Here is a 16,556-nt window from a genome sequence, read left to right on the forward strand (position 1 = left end):
CAATGTCTCAACATCGCCTTGCACATAAAGACTCATCGTTGCCACAGCAAGCCTCAACTGAGTCGCAGCGGCTCGAAAGTTCTGGTGCGATTGTTGAATCATGTCCAAGGTCCTATTCACTGCTTCCTGCACCGAGATGCCCTCGTGATGTACTAGAAGTGGGACGATGGAATCGACTTCATCGTTCGCGATCTCTTTCTTAAGAGATAAGATATCGTTCACGAGTGATACTCCTATGCCTATCTCGCGGCACATGAGATTTGTAGCTTCGTGCTCCATGATTCGAGGTGGTAGGTTAAGATCATAAGCCCACGGTAGTACCATGATGCATGGCGTCGAGGCAACCGCAACGACTCGTCGTTCAATATATCCTTTGATGGTGGAGATCCCTTCCAGACGCTCCGACTGTTGTTCCCGGACACTGTCGATAAATTGAATTATAGCTTCAGCAAAGCGGTTTCTGTCTTCGAGCGTTTGTCCAATCTTCATAGCTCCAGCGATATCTGACCATGCGCCGGAATTATGAAAGCGTCCTGGAGCTGGWGGGGATATCCCGAGCTCAGGTTGAATGCAGCTCTTGATGTATGCTACCGTGTCGTCGCAATATACCTCTGCTCTTTCGGGGTCTTCGGTGAGTTCTCCACAGTCCACTTCGTCATCCCAGAGGAAGAACCAAGCCATCAGAGAGCAAAGAATTTCGAATTTGCGTGGTGATACGCGGGTCCAGGTCCCTCCCGCACACATGGGACTGTCGACTTTGCGCTGTCGGGCTCGATTCCTTGCAGTGGTAACATATGTCTGGAACCATCCCTCGGACTTCTTGCGCATTTCATCGATGTCGGGATGTTGGCGAACTTTCCATTCAGGCCATATGGAGAGTAGATCCGGGACCACTATTTTCTGACCGCGTAGTAGTGAGGCCAACTCTGTTCGATGATCTGTTGACGAACTGATACTAAGTGGAGGGGAATTCATCTTGAGTTGTATGGGCTTATTAGGTTGTCTTTCCGAATTTAAATCGAACGCGGACACTGTTTTATAATGTACAAACGCAAGACTCCAGCTCTAGCTACACTCTTCGATGTAATGCATGCGATGGATGCCAATGGAGACAACGTCATGCGATGACTTCTACGCATCAATCTATGGCACTACCAGATTGACAGAGCTGTCACGCACGCGGTCTCACTGATTGATGGACTTGATGTACCCATATAGCAAGTTATCTGCCGGATCCACAAAAATACACATCCGGCGGAACCAAAGAATCATGCATCCGACGGGATACGATAAACGCAACATCTATCCGCGCAACTAGAATCAGATCCAATGTGCTGATGCTAATGATCGAATGGTCCCTCACCGCTGTTCATGTAGTTGGAATGGTCCCTCGGTGTTTTGATCGTCCCACGATTCTCGATTCTGAGACTGTCCCATTGATGCGCACATRGACTTCCATGCTGACAAGACTGTACCGGAGCCAAAGAATGCTAAGAGCATCAGCCAGGTAGAGTGTGAATGCGCCAGCTTTGTAAGGCGTCAATGGCAGATAGACTTTCAATCTTGCACATGCAGTGGCACCGTTGAAACCGGGGGATTTCCGCTGCATCTTCACACCGACAGATATCAAGACGAAAGCGGTCATTGCATGCTTTTTGAGTTCCATCTTTATTTCATCCTATCTCTAGTTCCACACATCATTTCCCAATGTAGATAATGCGGCTATGCAACCAAATCTTCGTCATCAGAGGCTAAAAGCGCTTTCAAAACCTCTCTTGCGCCTGGAAGCTTGTCGAGACCTGGAATGAACTCGAGTGTGGGTGTGTCCAACGGGTTGCCTCCAATCTTTGAGGGCACTCTAACGTTGGCGCGCAGTTCCTTGAGCATGCAAGATGTCAGGTTGAATTGGGCTGGGACCGGAACCTGCGCGGATATGGGAAAGTCAATTGCACCGAGGACACCAAGAGTGACGTCTGCTTCCATAAGAGTTGTTCCATTGTCAAAGTCCGTATATTCGGAGACGACGTTTGAGAAGGCCTGGCGAACGACTTGTGCAAAGTCTTTTGTCGAAGCGGCATCGAAGCCAAATTGAACGGCCGGAACACCGTTGACGGACACTGTTGTTGCTTCTGATTAGATTCTGGCATTGAACACACATGGAAGCAGTAAAGTGTGTATATACCAAAGGCAGGAGCATCATCCTGCAATGGCATGCCTTGAATTGCGGCGGCGGATAACAAGAGGTTGTTTTCGTTGAATGCAGCGGTGATGTATCTGTTCACGCCGGAGTATTAGCGAAATCAACAATAACTCAAGCCTTCATGACTGACCGCATAACATTAATGCGATGCTCGGCACTGCATGCTACGGCCAACACAGCGGTAGCTGCGTGGCTAGCGAGGACGTATAGCAAGAGGAGCTTCATCGTCTTTGGGCGTGACGAGTAGAGTTTGAGGGAAATGGGAGAGGATGGTTTTGAAAATGCGACCAACTATTGACAGCTTATATCAAGCGCGACTCAAGAACCAGCTCAAATGATTTAATGAACGAGAAATTGCAGTCGAAAAGCTGTTGATAACGCTTTTGCAACTCTTTCAGTTGAGCATCAGAAAAAATCCGACAACTGAAACTCGACTCTATATCGTTCATGCGAATGTTGGAAGATTGTATACTAGGGAAATTGTTCGCCCGGTTCAGTCGATGGTGATTGTACACGCGCCGAGCAGCGACGTTTGAGCAACTAAGATGATTCTTTACCTGACCGCTCACCCACGACACATACAAAGACCACCTTCAAGCACTCTCTTCATAGGACAAATTCCCCATCATACCTCACACAAACACAATTCCACCACCACAGTCATTACCATGAAGCTTTTCATCGTCGTTGCACTCTGTGCTAGTGTTTTCGCAAACCCACAAGGCTCCACGTCTGGATCATCGCCTGGCTGCTCATCAAATCGTACTCCATACTGCTGCGACATCCGTGCCACTCCCCAGACCCCAAGTAAAGGCTGTAAGAACAGTATGTACCGGAATCCTCGAAATTCCCGGTATCGTGCCTCATGCTGACCTTGCTGCTTTCCACACAGCTGATGGAGCTGTCAGCGATGTATATTCGTTCTTTTCGGGTTGCGCGAATCGGAGTCTTCAGGCAACCTGCTGTACTAGTGTCAATGTAAGTGTAAACACGTTTGTATTTTCTCGAGAAAGGAGCTAACTTATTGCTCAGGCGAAGGGCAAGGGAAAATCCTGCCAGGTTTATCAACCGTGATTGAACATTCGATACCCGCTTCCAGCAAGCACCACAGGCGACAGGACTGAACACCACGACACTCGCCGGTGTCGATACAAACGCTGGCCAAATGACGAATCTTCGAGCCACTAAATCTGGAAGACTCAACGGCTTGCAGACGAAGACCGCATAATGAAGTGAGAAAGAAGAAACCCAGGGCTGTGTCCCTGGTATAAATCGGTCCACAGGCGAGAGGCATGAGGAGCACCGCATCTATATCATCTATAGATGGATTGAGGGAGGCCGTCAGATATGAATGGATTCTCCTGTAGCAAACAACAATTTTCTCAAACATCACCTCCTTTCTATCTCACGGCTTTTCCACTTTCTTAACGACTAGAAGTCTACGTCCACCAAGATCGAAAGATTTAATCGAAAAATCTAGATAATAGCACATATGGATCATGGCTAATACGCATAATTATGCGAGATCATATCAAGTGGGGTAAACATCTGCCTCGTTCAAATAAGTTGGGGAATCGGATAGAAAAAAAGAGTCTCGGAAATCCGGCTGTCTTCTAGAATAATCTCAGCTCCACTATCCCGCAGGCATTTGTTCACCGTGCATATCTGATCAAGAGCTCTTCTTTATGGTCCGGGTAAGCCATCCAACGGCTTAGCACTGCCGTGCCGGACCGACCTTCCGGTCAAGCGGGATCTCGAAGAGGAAAACCTAAAAAGGTGCCCGATTGTTAGGTAAAAGTGATCTATAATAGAGCTGTTTTACAGCAAAACTACGATGCGGTGAATCTGATCGAAGACCACTAGATTTATAAGACATAAGGCAGTCATCGATCGCGATTTTTTTGTTCCGATTTGGAATTTCCGCGTTCTTGATTGGAAGATTATACAATCATAGCCGTCCTTCATTACTTGTGATTAATTCCAAGAGTGATTAACAGGCTTGACTAACGCCGCTTTCGCGCTATACCGTTAGTTATGACAACGAAAAGAGTCTTATGAAACATTCACTTGGAACGGCGAAACGTTTCTCCGGCTTGGCGTGTACTAAAAAAACATTCGTCGTAAACATAAAAGGTTCGATGTCGTATATAAATAGTATTATCGTGAATCAAATTTCGAGTCTACGCTCTTAACCGGTACAAACTACCACCTCCGCCTTCGTCGTTAACACTCTCTAGATTTGTATCCTTATAGATTGAAACATGTACGCCATCTTCTCTTCAAACAAAGGAATATCAACCATCGCTCCCAAAATCCCTCAGCACACATCGTTATACAATCAAGCCCATCTAATCATCTCTAAGAGAAAAACTCCGGTTTCTGATCCTGTCGCTCGCCAATCCTATTACACGCCTTCTCAAATTGCTTCTCAATATCATCGAATCGATCCTCTGGCGTGGCATTGCATTGAGTCTCCAGCTTAAAAACTTTATCATCGAATTCAATGTTCTTCTTCACGGCATTCCCGGAGCACTTCCACTCTTCCTTCTTCAGTCCCGATAGATACAAAGCCTGTAATTTGAGAGATGCCATGTTCTTCGGTGCAACGCCATCACAATCCAGAATCAAGCGCGTAGCCTCGGGATCCTTGTCGACTGCTAGGACCAACGAGAATAATTTGGCCTCGAGTTTGGCGAGGGAGCAGACGCCGGTTGCATCGTCGTAAACGACGGGCTCGATCAATTTCAGGTGTTTGGAATTGCAGTATTTTTTGGGGAGGGGAGACGGGTATTTGCAAAACTCCAGCATGCGGCCGCAAATGGTGTTTCCTGGAAACATTTTACATTGCTCCGTATTGAAGAAGCACTGTCTTGCGAGTCACGCGGTCTCTTCTTCGGCATCGCAGCGTTTCTCACAGTATTGTCCCGCTGGGTAGCCCGGGACTTCCAGGTACTTGCTGGTGTATCCGGAGGAGCATTGCGCGCTTCCAGTCGTGTAGAATGATCTGCAAATTCTGTTGTCGCAGTTGACACCGCCTGCGCGTTTCACAAGCGGGACGGCAGTACTTGTTACGACGGTCAACATGCCTCCTAGGGCTAGGGAGACGAAACTCCAGGGGACGAAAACCATGGTCGAGGATGAACAGTACAGGAATGGATTTCTGGGCTCGGAAATGAAGATGATGAGTTTAGGAGGATGTTTGGCAGTTGAATACCAAACATTTATATATTGAAAATGCCGTCATAGTATCACTCGATCGCGGGAGACGATAGATATTGCGGCAGTCTCCGAACCAAACACAGCGTGAACGCCAAGCAAATCTGTATTATCCCAATCGGTATATGTGTAGCGAAGCCACCAGGTACACGAAGATTTTCGAGGATCGGGCTGAGAATCTGGATGTTTCTCGTCATAGGTACCGTTCCTCTATCGTCGTATACGTATCGACACCACATCCGAAAGCGCTACTATACTAAGACTAGGTAACGTGATACATTGGTATATCTTACACGCCTCGTACATGAGCGCTACTGCGTAAAGGTGCTCTAACAAAGTAACGTTAAAAGCCAAGGTAATAAATGCTTGTTTTATGCACAGCTACGGCGAGATGTGCTTAGCGAGAGATCTCCCTAATGCATAACCCTAGAATCTACGCTTCCCCGGTTAATGGATCCGAAGGATCAAACCTACCGTAGTAGTACCAACCCYGTTAATAAAGTGCAAGTCTCCGCTATCGAGCTTTGATATAGTACGAAGCGCTATGGAGGATAGGTGGCTATCGCTAAGCGATCGAAACGGTGTCCTAGTCCTTGGATTATAAGAATCTCGCGAATAACGACTACATCGTACGGTAAACCCTACTATCTCATCCGATCCATTCWCTTTAACACTACAATTTTTAGAAAAAGTATCCTCCTCCTCCTCCTCCCTCCTACTCCTCCTCTACTATACCCTTCTTCCTTATCGTCCCTAGCGATGATTCTAACAGTTTAATCTTCTAGCCGAAGGAAAGTCCCCTATAACACCACTATTAATCAACAACATAAATGCCTTCCATTCCCCAATCCCAGTAAAACCATACGTAATCCCTCCCTTTAATTCTCCCACCAAAAACTCCATTATCCTCCCATTTAAAGAACACGACTCTAGGTGTCATACTTCTCATCTAAACCGACCATTCYCATCTCACCTACCATCAAATCAAATCAGATGAGATGAGATCAGAAACAGACACAGTGAAACTTGTCTCTCGAGCCTAAGATAATGATAAAATTCCGACCCAAACCGTCCGGATTCCACACGAGATAGGTCGCATTTACAACTACCTACCACCTCAGGCAAGGACGATTAGAAAAAACTTCACCAACCTCTTGGATAATCTCGACGAGTAGCGTGAGGCATACATACATGTTTATTTAAATACGATAGGGCTTCGGAATCATGTGCATGTTATCGAGGATGGAAAATTGTATGTATGTACAATTGTTTTCTTTTTTCGAACCCCACCCACTAGATAGATCATAATCTTCACCAGTGTTGATGAGTAAAGAGGGTAGAGTGGGATGAAGAAGATATATATTCACATAACCATAGGTTCCAAAGACCCACATCCCCGAGTCCTCTCTGCTGCTGTTTCCGTATTCCAGCATAACATCCATCCATCATACCACTTAATATAAAACCTACACATCCCCCTTAAGAACCGCCTCCTTAGCAGCCTCCACCCGCTCGACAGCCTCCCTCGCAKAAGTCCACTCTCCAAAATCCTCCTCTCGGACGGCAACTCTCCCGCCCTCATGCACAATGCGCAACAACCTCCCCTCGACATCCCCCAGCACCCTCCTCCCATCCTCCCGCACCACTCCGACGAACTCTTCCCTCTCCTTGCCCCATTTCTTCTGTAAGCGTCGCAGCGACCAGACGAGTCCCAAACTCGCCACCGCGCCCGCTTCGTACAATGCCACGCCTCCACTGGCCACCCACAACCACGCACCCAGCGCCGCGGTACCACCAATAGTGGACAGGCTCGACAACATCAAGACCTGCGCTCTGCGATGCATGTTGGGGACGACGCGATGGAGCATCTGCTGTCGCGCGAGATGGATGGTTTGCGGCCACGGCGGGTCGAACATGGCATCGATTCCACTCTCCTGCTTGACTCTGGCGAGCATTGGGGGCAGTTGCATGAGTTCGGCCACGGTTTCCATCTTCTGCACGGGAACGTCTTCGCGTTGGGTAGATTTGTACTGTTTGACCTCATCCTTCAAGACGGGGTCGAGGAGTTGGGTGGTGGTGTTGGGTTCTGCTTTGAGTTCCTCGGCCGTGGCGACTCCTGCTTCGACCACACGACCACTGAGCCATGCGAGGCTTTGTTCTGCTTCGACCAGCCATGCACGACGTAGGACATCCGAGGCGGAAAGGGAGACTTCGTCGATGCGCCAGAAGAGTCGCCACCAGGTTGTTCGGTTCCAGGTCGGGGAGACGAGGGCGGTCGAGAGGTTTGCTTGGAGATCGCGGTGGGCTTCTTGCGACCATGCGGCCACGGCGTGTTGGAGAGAGGTACGTTTGGCGTCGGGGATGGTGAGGGATGTCGAGGCGAGATGAGCCGCCGACTCTGCCGCAGAAATGGACGTCTTGGCGTGGGAAGTGATGTTGGAGATCAAGTCACTGGCGGCGAGTTTGAGATTGCTTGTGGGATTGGTAGCAGCGGCGATCCAGGAGGTCAGGGTGGACATGCGGCTTGTCTGCCACTCGGCGCTGAATTGGGCGCCATTGGAGACGCTGGTGCGGAAGAGGGAGAGGGCGTGGGTGGCGAGATCCACATCGATGACGGCGGTGGAATCGGAAGGAGCATCTTCATCCCGTCGAGGGAGATTCAGGACGGCGTGTATGTTCTTCTCATCCACCACCCCAGATGGGAGTCTTCCGAAGTCCACAGCGCCGGCCACCCCTTCTGCCACCAACACGGCCTTGTGGACGGGAAATCTCACAAAGCCCACGCGACCAGCTCCGGGGATAGTCAATGCGGGATCAAGCAGACTCTGTTGCAGCTCGTGGGCGGGGAGATTCGAAGACGACAAGTTGCATCCCGAGATGAGGATTTCCACGTTGTAGCGCTGCAAAAATGGAGCCGGCAGTCGCACTTCCTCGACGACGGCATTGCTGCTACTCCGCCGCTGTACCCCCGTCTCCTCTCCCGCCTCACCGTATCGCAGGAGGACATTTCCGCCGTCTTCCACCCGTAAAAGTTTCCTCTCCCACTCCGCTTCCTCGCCCAATGCGTCGGCCAACAAGGCTCGCACCACCTTCCGCGCCGCCTGTTGCCCTCGAGCGCCCAATCCCAGAAATGCGATGCGAGTGACGGCATCTTCCCCCTCCAAACTCCTCATGGCCAGCTGGATGCGGGACAAATCGACATGGGAGCTCGCCTTTTCTTGCAAGAGCAGCAATTGTTGGTGGAGATGCCTGAGCGAGGGCGCGACCGTCGAGGGGGCATTGATGGCGGTTCGAGATGCCAGCGAGTCGGCGTATTGACGGATAGTCCTTCGTGGTTGTTTGATGTCCCGCCATGACTTCCCCAGTACCCTTCGCCGGGATGCAGGTCCAATGTCGACGGGAGAGGGAGGGGACAGACGTGTCGATGTTCGGGAGCTGAACCGGGCCTGAGAACGACATGCTCGACAGACATGAGGCTCGGACGCGGCGATGCGCAGAGCGCGGGTGCTCCACGCGCTTCGGGACGGCATGGATCGGGAAGGAATGTTGAAGGGTGCAGGTGAATGAATGCATGTTTACGCGCTGACGTCGGAGGAGGAATTCTGGAGTGGAAAAGTCGTGGGAATCAACTAGGTCCATCAATATTCGACACGGTTCTCCACCACGACCTCATCAAATGCCTTGCTGTTGAATTTGGGTCGAAGTTTGGTTGGTAGATAGTCAAAGATGTCTACATGTCGAGGTATGCCATGATCTGGAAGGAAGATACGGCATGCTAGCTTCCCCGCGGGAAGATACCCTCCCATGGCCTCCCTCTCCCTCCACGACAAGCATGAGCGTGTGTCTTGAATGGAAGCCTGTCATCTCAACTACTGGTACATTATCGATGGCGAGGGTTGCATGGCATGTACCTAGGTAGTCATGGCATGTCACCTGCTATCCAGCGATATCAATGGTGAGGGGATGATGAAGTTAGGCGAGCGTCGACGGGCAACTAAGCGATATCCTTCCCATCCCTTAGACGGGCAACTAAGCGACATGCCTCCAGCTTCCAATGTCCAGGTAAGTGATAGCATACTATCCCTCCCATCTCGTTAAATCATTCATGACAGACATGGCCTCGTACGACTTTGTCATCGTTGGCGGTATGTATTCCCTCCCTATCAATCCATCAATCCATCCATCAATCCATTAAGCCAACATGCTCTAGGTGGCACATCGGGGAGCGTCCTGGCTTCAAGACTCGCCCGGTCGGCCAGCAGACCATCCGTATTACTCCTCGAGGCTGGAGGGTCAAGCATTGCTGCCGAGGATCTGGATGTGTCCCAACGCTTCCACCTCGCCTTCAAGCCGAATTCTCCCCTCAACTGGAAGCATAAAACCACGGAACAATTCGGAAGGCCAATCGACTACAGTAGTGGACGGGTTCTGGGTGGCAGCACGGCCATCAACTTCTCCGCCTTCGTGCTCGGTTCTCAAGAAGACTACAACGAATGGGCTCGCATTGCCGATGATGAAGCCTTTTCTTGGCCGCAGATCAAGCAAGTCCTGAGTCGTATCGAGCGATATCATAAAGATCTCCATCCCTCTAATGCTGACTATGTTCGACTACCCGAGAGAGGCGCAGGTCATGGTTCGGTGGATCTCACGTATGGAGAGGCCACCAGTCCGACCATCCATCAAAACTTCACTGCCGCCGATCAAGTCGGCTGGCCTCGAAATCTCGACCTCAACTCGGGAAATCCCATCGGATTTGGAATCAGTCCGGCGTGCTTCCTCAATGGCAAACGCGTGACGGCAGCGAGTGCATATCTTGACAATCCTCCCGATAATCTCACCATCATCACCAACACCACAATCGCACGCATCTCCACTGAGGACCTGCAAGTCATTGACCTCGACGGCCACATCYACCAAGCCCAAAAAGAAATCATCATCTGCTGCGGAGCGGTCAAGACCCCTCAACTCCTCATGCTCTCCGGAATCGGCGATCCCGAAGAGCTGCTCCAACACGGCATCAACCCCAAACACCCTCTCCCTCGCGTCGGCAAAGGTCTCCAAGACCACTGCTTCACCACGGCCGGAATCCTCCTCCACACCGACACTCCCACTCCACCCGTCCCCCCAACCCACCGCATCCCCTCAATGAAAGGCTGGTTCAAACTGCCCGACCTCCCCTCAACCCCCGAATTCAAATCCCTCTCTCCTTCAACCCAATCCCACCTCCAACACCCCAGTGTCCCACATTGGGAAATCGCCATCACAGCCCCTCCGACCCCCAACGACGACGAAAAAGCCGCCCCGTTCCCCTCAAATCAAATTCCCCTAACGGCAATAGCCCTCCTCATGAACCCCCAATCCCGCGGCACAATCTCTCTACAATCCTCCTCCCCAACCATCCCACCCTTAATAAACCCCTCCTACTTAACCCACCCCCTCGACCTCAAAACTCTCCTCCTCGCAACACGCTCCCTCCTAACCTACCTCACGGCCCCAACATTCGCCTCCAACACCCTCCGTCCCTTATCCTGGCCTAACAAAAACGATTCCTCAGACGAATCTCTCACACAATATATCAAGGAGAATTTATCCAGTTCCTGGCATCCTTGCGGTACGGTTTCTATGGGGAGGAATTCTAATGAGGCTTGCGTGGATGGGGATTTCAAAGTTTTTGGGGTTAGGGGGGTGAGGGTGGTGGATTTGAGTGTTGTTCCTGTTTTGCCTAGTGCGCATACGATGAGTGTGGGGTTTTTGGTTGGGGAGATTGCTGGGGGGAAGATTTTGGGGGAGTATGGGTTGGATGGGTAGGATAGGGGGTTTAGTGGGATTTGGATGGGTGTTGAGGATGATTTAGTGGGAACGAAGAATGATTTGATGGGAGTCAAGAATGATTTGATGGTATTCAAGCACGATTTGATGAGGAATCAAAGACGATTAGATAAAAGTCAAGCATGATTTGATAGGAATCAAGCATAATAATGAAATCGCTCGTAGTATTTGTGGCATAGAGTAGCGCGTAATCTCTTCTCCTCTCTCCTATATCCGAGATGGAGTGCACGTCTTTGGTCAATGTTCCGGTAGATCTCATCGCCTATCTTTTTGATCGGCGGCGTTGGCCGAAATAGGCGATTTTTCTGAGACCACTAGGTACACACGTCTATCTATCTACTATTCAACGACGAGAATCAACACACATTCACAACCTAGAATTGCCACAAACTTACTCTTCTATCTACACATCTAACCCGTCGCCTAAGAACAACAACTGAAACTCAAAACAATCGGATCCAAGAACACATCCCATCAAACATCGCTAAGGATCCATCCACCCCTCCCAAACCAAACCCCTCAACCAAAGAAAAAAGAGAAAACAATGGAAACCCCCCCAAAACCCCCCCTAAAAATAGCAATTCTAGGAGCAGGAATAACCGGTCTAGCCCTCTCAATCGCCCTCTCCAACACCCAAAAATCCCCCTCCCTCGACCTAAAAATCTACGAATCCTCCCCAAATTTCTCCCCCCTAGGAGCAGGAATAGGTCTAGGCCCAAATTCCCTCCAAGCAATCTCCCTCATCTCCCCCAAATTCCTCACCCTCTACGAATCCCTCAGTACAGGAAACAGTACTCCAGGTTTTGAAAATTGTGTTTTTGACGCCTTATATTCTGAAAGTGGATTTGGGGAAGCTAAAGGGTGGGAGGGGGGTAGAGTGGGAGGGGAGGGATTTAAAAGATGTAGTGCCCATCGGCGGGATTTGTTAAATGTTATGAAAAATTTAATTCCTGAGGGGGGGGTTGTTTTTGGGAAGAGGGCTGTGGAGATGCGGCAATTAGGAGATAAAGGGGTTGAGGTGGGGTTTGAGGATGGGGAGAGGATTATTGTTGATGCTGTTCTTGGTTGTGATGGGATTAAAGGGTTTAGTAGGGGGGTTGTACTTCAGGATGAAGATGAGGAGGAGGTTAGGGGGAAGTATTGTGGGATGTATATCTATCGGGGGATTTTACCTATGCAGGATGCGAAAGAGATTTTGGGACGGCATGCGGGTGATGCGAAGTGGTTTATGGGGGAGGGGAAAGGGGTGGCGATTTATCCGATTTCGAAAGGGAGAGAGGAGAATTTTGTGTTTTTTATTAAAGATGATGGGGAGGAGTGGAAGGGGAAACAGGAAGCTGTGGCGTGTACCAAAGAGGAAATGAGGAGGGATTTACAAGGGATGGATGAAAGATTGGTGAAATTGTTGCATTGGGCGAGTCCCCTTCGCTGGCCGATTTTTCATCATCCTGATACTCCGAGATATTGGAAAGGGAGAGTTTGTTTGGTCGGGGATGTCGCGCATGCTTCTTCTCCTGGACAAGCTGCTGGGGCTGGACAGGGATTGGAGGATGCGGTTGTTTTGGCCAAACTTTTGGAATTGGTGGGAAATCCGAGGGAATTGGAGATGGCGTTTGAGGTTTATGATGCTGTTCGGAGGCCACGCGCGCAGAAGGTTGTGAGGACTAGTCAGGAGGCTGGGGAAATGTATGTTTGGCGGGATCCGGGGATTGGGGGGGATATGGGTGGGATTGTGGAGAATGCTAATCGAAGATTACATTGGATTTGGTGGCATGATTTGGAGGGCGATGTTGATAAGGCGGCATCTATGTTTAAGGAGAGGGTGGAATCATCATCATCCTCGCTGCAAGAGAAGGGGGAGTCATTATCTCCAACGCAAGAGAAGGGGGAGTCAACATCTCCGCTCCAAGAGAAGGGGGAGTCATCATCTCCGCTCCAAGAGACGGGGGAGTCGGCATCTCTGCTGCGAGAGAAGAGGGAGTCGACATCTCTGCCTCAAGTAAAGGTGTAGTTGAACAAGAAACACCACTCAAAGACTGCACTGATATGACAACATGTATCATAAGGCGGTTTCAAAAGAAAACTCATCTCCCAGTCTTGAAATATTGAGATCCATCTTCAAAATCTAATGTTCCGCCAGCAAAGACCCAAACCCTCTCACCTGATCCAAAATCCCATTCGTCCGATACGCATGCCAAACAGTAGCAGTATTAACCGCAACAACCGGTTTCCCCAATTCAACTTCCATCTCCGCAGCAACACCAGCAGCAGCAAGATTCGTCCCAGCCTGAAACAAAGCATCCACGTCCTCAGAATTCACCTCTCGAAAAGCATCCCTGATAACCTGGGGAGATACCTCCGCGATAGAAGTCGCGGAATCACATTTCAAACCTTTGATGGCGTGGACTTCAAATCCAACTCCTTGGAAAAAATCCACGACTTGTTGATCGCCTACTGCTTGATAAGGAGTTATGATGGCGATTTTCTTGGCTCCGTAGATTTGGAGGGCGGAAACGGCTGCGTGGGCGCCGGTTGTGACTGATAGGCCAGAGATGTCGTGCATGAAATTTTCGAATTCTAAGGCGCCGTTTTTGCCGCCCCAGAAGGTTTCTGCGCTCATTCCTGCATGTGGAAGAGGGGAGTGATTAGCTGCTGCTGGGTCTGCAAGAGGATGGGAAGGGTATGTGTTGAGCTTACTTACCCATTACTAGATAGCTTGGTAAACAGTGCAATACACTCTTGACGGCTGCTTCAATGGTAACGCGTAGACTTTCTAAAAAGGCAATCATGGCTTCGTCGGTGCTGAGGTTGGGGTTGGTGATTTCGATGCGTCCGCTATGCCATGATATTCCTGGTACTAGCATGCGGTTGAATTCAGCTTCCACGACGGTATTGGTAGCTGGTCTGTCAAGTAGTTGTTAGTATACTTCAACTTCTTTCTTGTAAGGGGATATAGCGCACATGATCAGGCCAAACCGTGCTCGTGGAGAGACATGGCTTATGGGTGCTTGGATCGACATCTTTGCTCTGAGGTAAAAGTATCACTGCCGTTGCTGTTGTTCGAATTGTCTCACATTGGAAAGTCTGATCATATGCGACATGAGCGGGCTGCATATCGTGACCCCTGTCTGCCCTGCCGAAGGTGTGGGTCAATATGCATCTTGGCCGCTGCAAGCTGGGGTCCCTATCATGTTAGAGCTAGAAGATCTTCATAGTTTCCGGAGAAGTTTGTGAGCTACGCCCTATCTCACATGGTACTATCTACATAATGCCTGCTATCGTTGATACGTGTGTTGGTCTGGTGTGGCTGTCTCGTAGGACGGTACCGAGGCTCCCTCCTCCAGAAATCTAGGACATGGTCGTCCCAGCCGGTTTTGGAGCCATTCCTCACTCCATCTACAAACATATTGGATCACTGAATCCATCATGGGCTCCGATCTCAACTCCGAAGAGAAGCGATTGGATGCTGTCGTTACCTCTGCTGGTAGCAGTAGTATTGACAATGGCGTTCTCGAGGACTCTGACATCAATGTCAAGATTGAACGCAGAATCATGTGGAAGCGGGACTTTATTCTACTGCCAACCATTGGTTTGCTGTACATGATTGTAAGCTCCATCTCATAATTTTGGTGGCTGAGCTAAAGAGTCGATGCAGATGTTCCTAGATCGCACGAATATTGCCAACGCAAAGATCGAGGGACTTGAAGCAGGTTTGGACATGCCGTCAAACGGTTACAATACCGCTCTTTGGTGAGTTTGCAGGTTATTGTCCACSATGAACTTCAAATGGAGTCTCTGACGTCTTCTTCTTCCTCCTCTAGGATATTCTACGTCCCATTCGTGTTGGCAGAAGTACCAAGTAACCTCATTCTTAACATGGGTAAGTCTCATACCTCTGCAATTTGACATGCCCAACTTCCCACGCATATCTGACATTCTTCTAGGCAAGATTGCCCCAAACTACTTTCTCGGCGGCATGACTTGTATCCTTGGTGGGAATCAAATCAACCAATCGCTCGCACACAATTCTAACATTTCAAAGGTGTACTCGGAATGTGTCAAGGTCTCACCGAAACTTACGGCGGCCTGCTAGCCCTCCGCTTTTTAATGGGAGCTCTAGAAGCCTCCCTACCAGCTGGAGCAGCGTACATGATCTCCATGTACTACACGAAGCGCGAGGCAGCCATTCGATTTGCAGCCTTCTTCAACTTTGCCCTGGGTGGTCCATTCTTCTCGGGCTTGCTCGCCTATGCCATTACGAACCTCGATGGCACAGGCGGCTATGAGGGTTGGCGATGGGTACGTTATGAAATACCGATATAGAGATGAATTTGCAAGCTGATACTTGATTAGATCTTCATCATCGAGGGTCTTATGACTGTATTCTTTGGAATAATAGCGCTAGTCTTCTGTCCTAACTTCCCGGAAAAGGCACAGCGGTGGTTCCTCAAACCGGAAGAACGCGATTATCTTGTGGCTAAGCTCCATGCCTCACGAGGCCTAGAAGAGAAGGGATCAGAGGCCGAAAAGGTCTCAACTTGGAAGGTAAGTCTTCTCTTCTCCCAGACCGTCCTTTTTCTCCTATTGACACATGGCTAGGTCCTGCTGGATTGGCGCATTCATCTATTCACAATGTGCTTTTTCTGCTGCGACTTCACAGCAGCAGCCATCTCTTCCTTCATGACATCCATTCTAACAGAACTGGGATGGACATCTTCCAAAGCCCAGCTCATGACGATGCCAATTTGGGGCGCAGCCATCGTAGTGACCTTTTCAGTGACATGGGGCGCTTCGAAATTCGACCTCCGCTTTCCTTGGGTATTATCCTGCATCTGCTGCCAACTCGTAGGCTGGATCATCATGATGATCTGGGTACCTGCACCAGGTACTATACTATCTCTTCACGAAATGTATAGTCTACACCAACAGCTGACTTGTATCACAGGAGTACGATATGCCGCTCTATTCTTCATGGCGATTGGCAGTATTCCTCAAATGCCACTGTTAATGGCCTGGCTAAGTGCCAATCTCAGAGGTCGAAAGTATCTGGCCGTTGGTATGGCTTGGATGGTTGGTTTTGGCAACTGTGCAAATCTCGTGTCAAGTAATGTCTTCATCAAGCATGAGGCTCCTCGATACTTCACCGGAATGGTGAACGGGGTGACGTTCAGCTGTCTTGGACTTGCACTTGTTTGTCTCGCAGCTGCTTTGTTGGCGGTACTCAATAGGAGGAGATCTCAGAGATTGGCGGGTATGTCGACCGCTGAGAAGGAGCAGGAGAATGTGTTGTCTTTCAAGTTTCATCTCTAGG

The 16,556-nt window shown here is 49.7% G+C and overlaps 8 protein-coding genes; 4 read left to right on the top strand and 4 right to left on the bottom strand.

The window, feature by feature from the left end:
• Positions 1 to 1,722: 1,722 nt before the first annotated feature.
• On the bottom strand, positions 1,723 to 2,425 carry RCC_07521 (uncharacterized protein; the record flags this gene model as incomplete). XM_023772777.1 has 3 exons in its annotated part: positions 1,723 to 2,117; positions 2,183 to 2,274; positions 2,331 to 2,425. The coding sequence occupies 3 exons, from the start codon at positions 2,423 to 2,425 to the stop codon at positions 1,723 to 1,725; spliced, it is 582 nt and encodes a 193-aa protein (XP_023628545.1).
• A 443-nt stretch (positions 2,426 to 2,868) lies between these two features.
• RCC_07522 (uncharacterized protein) lies at positions 2,869 to 3,428 on the top strand (the record flags this gene model as incomplete). XM_023772778.1 has 3 exons in its annotated part: positions 2,869 to 3,025; positions 3,093 to 3,178; positions 3,300 to 3,428. The coding sequence occupies 3 exons, from the start codon at positions 2,869 to 2,871 to the stop codon at positions 3,426 to 3,428; spliced, it is 372 nt and encodes a 123-aa protein (XP_023628546.1).
• Positions 3,429 to 4,558: 1,130 nt separating this feature from the next.
• On the bottom strand, positions 4,559 to 5,038 carry RCC_07523 (uncharacterized protein; the record flags this gene model as incomplete). The annotated part of the gene is made up of 1 exon (XM_023772779.1): positions 4,559 to 5,038. The coding sequence occupies one exon, from the start codon at positions 5,036 to 5,038 to the stop codon at positions 4,559 to 4,561; it is 480 nt and encodes a 159-aa protein (XP_023628547.1).
• A 1,844-nt stretch (positions 5,039 to 6,882) lies between these two features.
• RCC_07524 (uncharacterized protein) lies at positions 6,883 to 8,946 on the bottom strand (the record flags this gene model as incomplete). Its single annotated transcript, XM_023772780.1, has 1 exon — positions 6,883 to 8,946. The coding sequence occupies one exon, from the start codon at positions 8,944 to 8,946 to the stop codon at positions 6,883 to 6,885; it is 2,064 nt and encodes a 687-aa protein (XP_023628548.1).
• A 584-nt stretch (positions 8,947 to 9,530) lies between these two features.
• On the top strand, positions 9,531 to 11,224 carry RCC_07525 (related to alcohol oxidase; the record flags this gene model as incomplete). XM_023772781.1 has 2 exons in its annotated part: positions 9,531 to 9,561; positions 9,627 to 11,224. 2 exons carry the CDS (start codon positions 9,531 to 9,533, stop codon positions 11,222 to 11,224), a joined length of 1,629 nt encoding a protein of 542 aa, XP_023628549.1.
• Positions 11,225 to 11,789: 565 nt separating this feature from the next.
• On the top strand, positions 11,790 to 13,256 carry RCC_07526 (related to salicylate 1-monooxygenase; the record flags this gene model as incomplete). Its single annotated transcript, XM_023772782.1, has 1 exon — positions 11,790 to 13,256. The coding sequence occupies one exon, from the start codon at positions 11,790 to 11,792 to the stop codon at positions 13,254 to 13,256; it is 1,467 nt and encodes a 488-aa protein (XP_023628550.1).
• A 114-nt stretch (positions 13,257 to 13,370) lies between these two features.
• RCC_07527 (uncharacterized protein) lies at positions 13,371 to 14,265 on the bottom strand (the record flags this gene model as incomplete). XM_023772783.1 has 3 exons in its annotated part: positions 13,371 to 13,867; positions 13,947 to 14,149; positions 14,207 to 14,265. 3 exons carry the CDS (start codon positions 14,263 to 14,265, stop codon positions 13,371 to 13,373), a joined length of 759 nt encoding a protein of 252 aa, XP_023628551.1.
• A 406-nt stretch (positions 14,266 to 14,671) lies between these two features.
• RCC_07528 (related to permease of the major facilitator superfamily) lies at positions 14,672 to 16,555 on the top strand (the record flags this gene model as incomplete). XM_023772784.1 has 8 exons in its annotated part: positions 14,672 to 14,851; positions 14,901 to 14,995; positions 15,067 to 15,125; positions 15,190 to 15,237; positions 15,288 to 15,544; positions 15,599 to 15,790; positions 15,845 to 16,130; positions 16,191 to 16,555. 8 exons carry the CDS (start codon positions 14,672 to 14,674, stop codon positions 16,553 to 16,555), a joined length of 1,482 nt encoding a protein of 493 aa, XP_023628552.1.
• Between the last annotated feature and the right edge of the window lies 1 nt (position 16,556).

Source organism: Ramularia collo-cygni (assembly GCF_900074925.1).
Source record: "Ramularia collo-cygni strain URUG2 genome assembly, contig: RCC_scaffold11, whole genome shotgun sequence".
Lineage (NCBI taxonomy): Eukaryota > Fungi > Ascomycota > Dothideomycetes > Mycosphaerellales > Mycosphaerellaceae > Ramularia > Ramularia collo-cygni.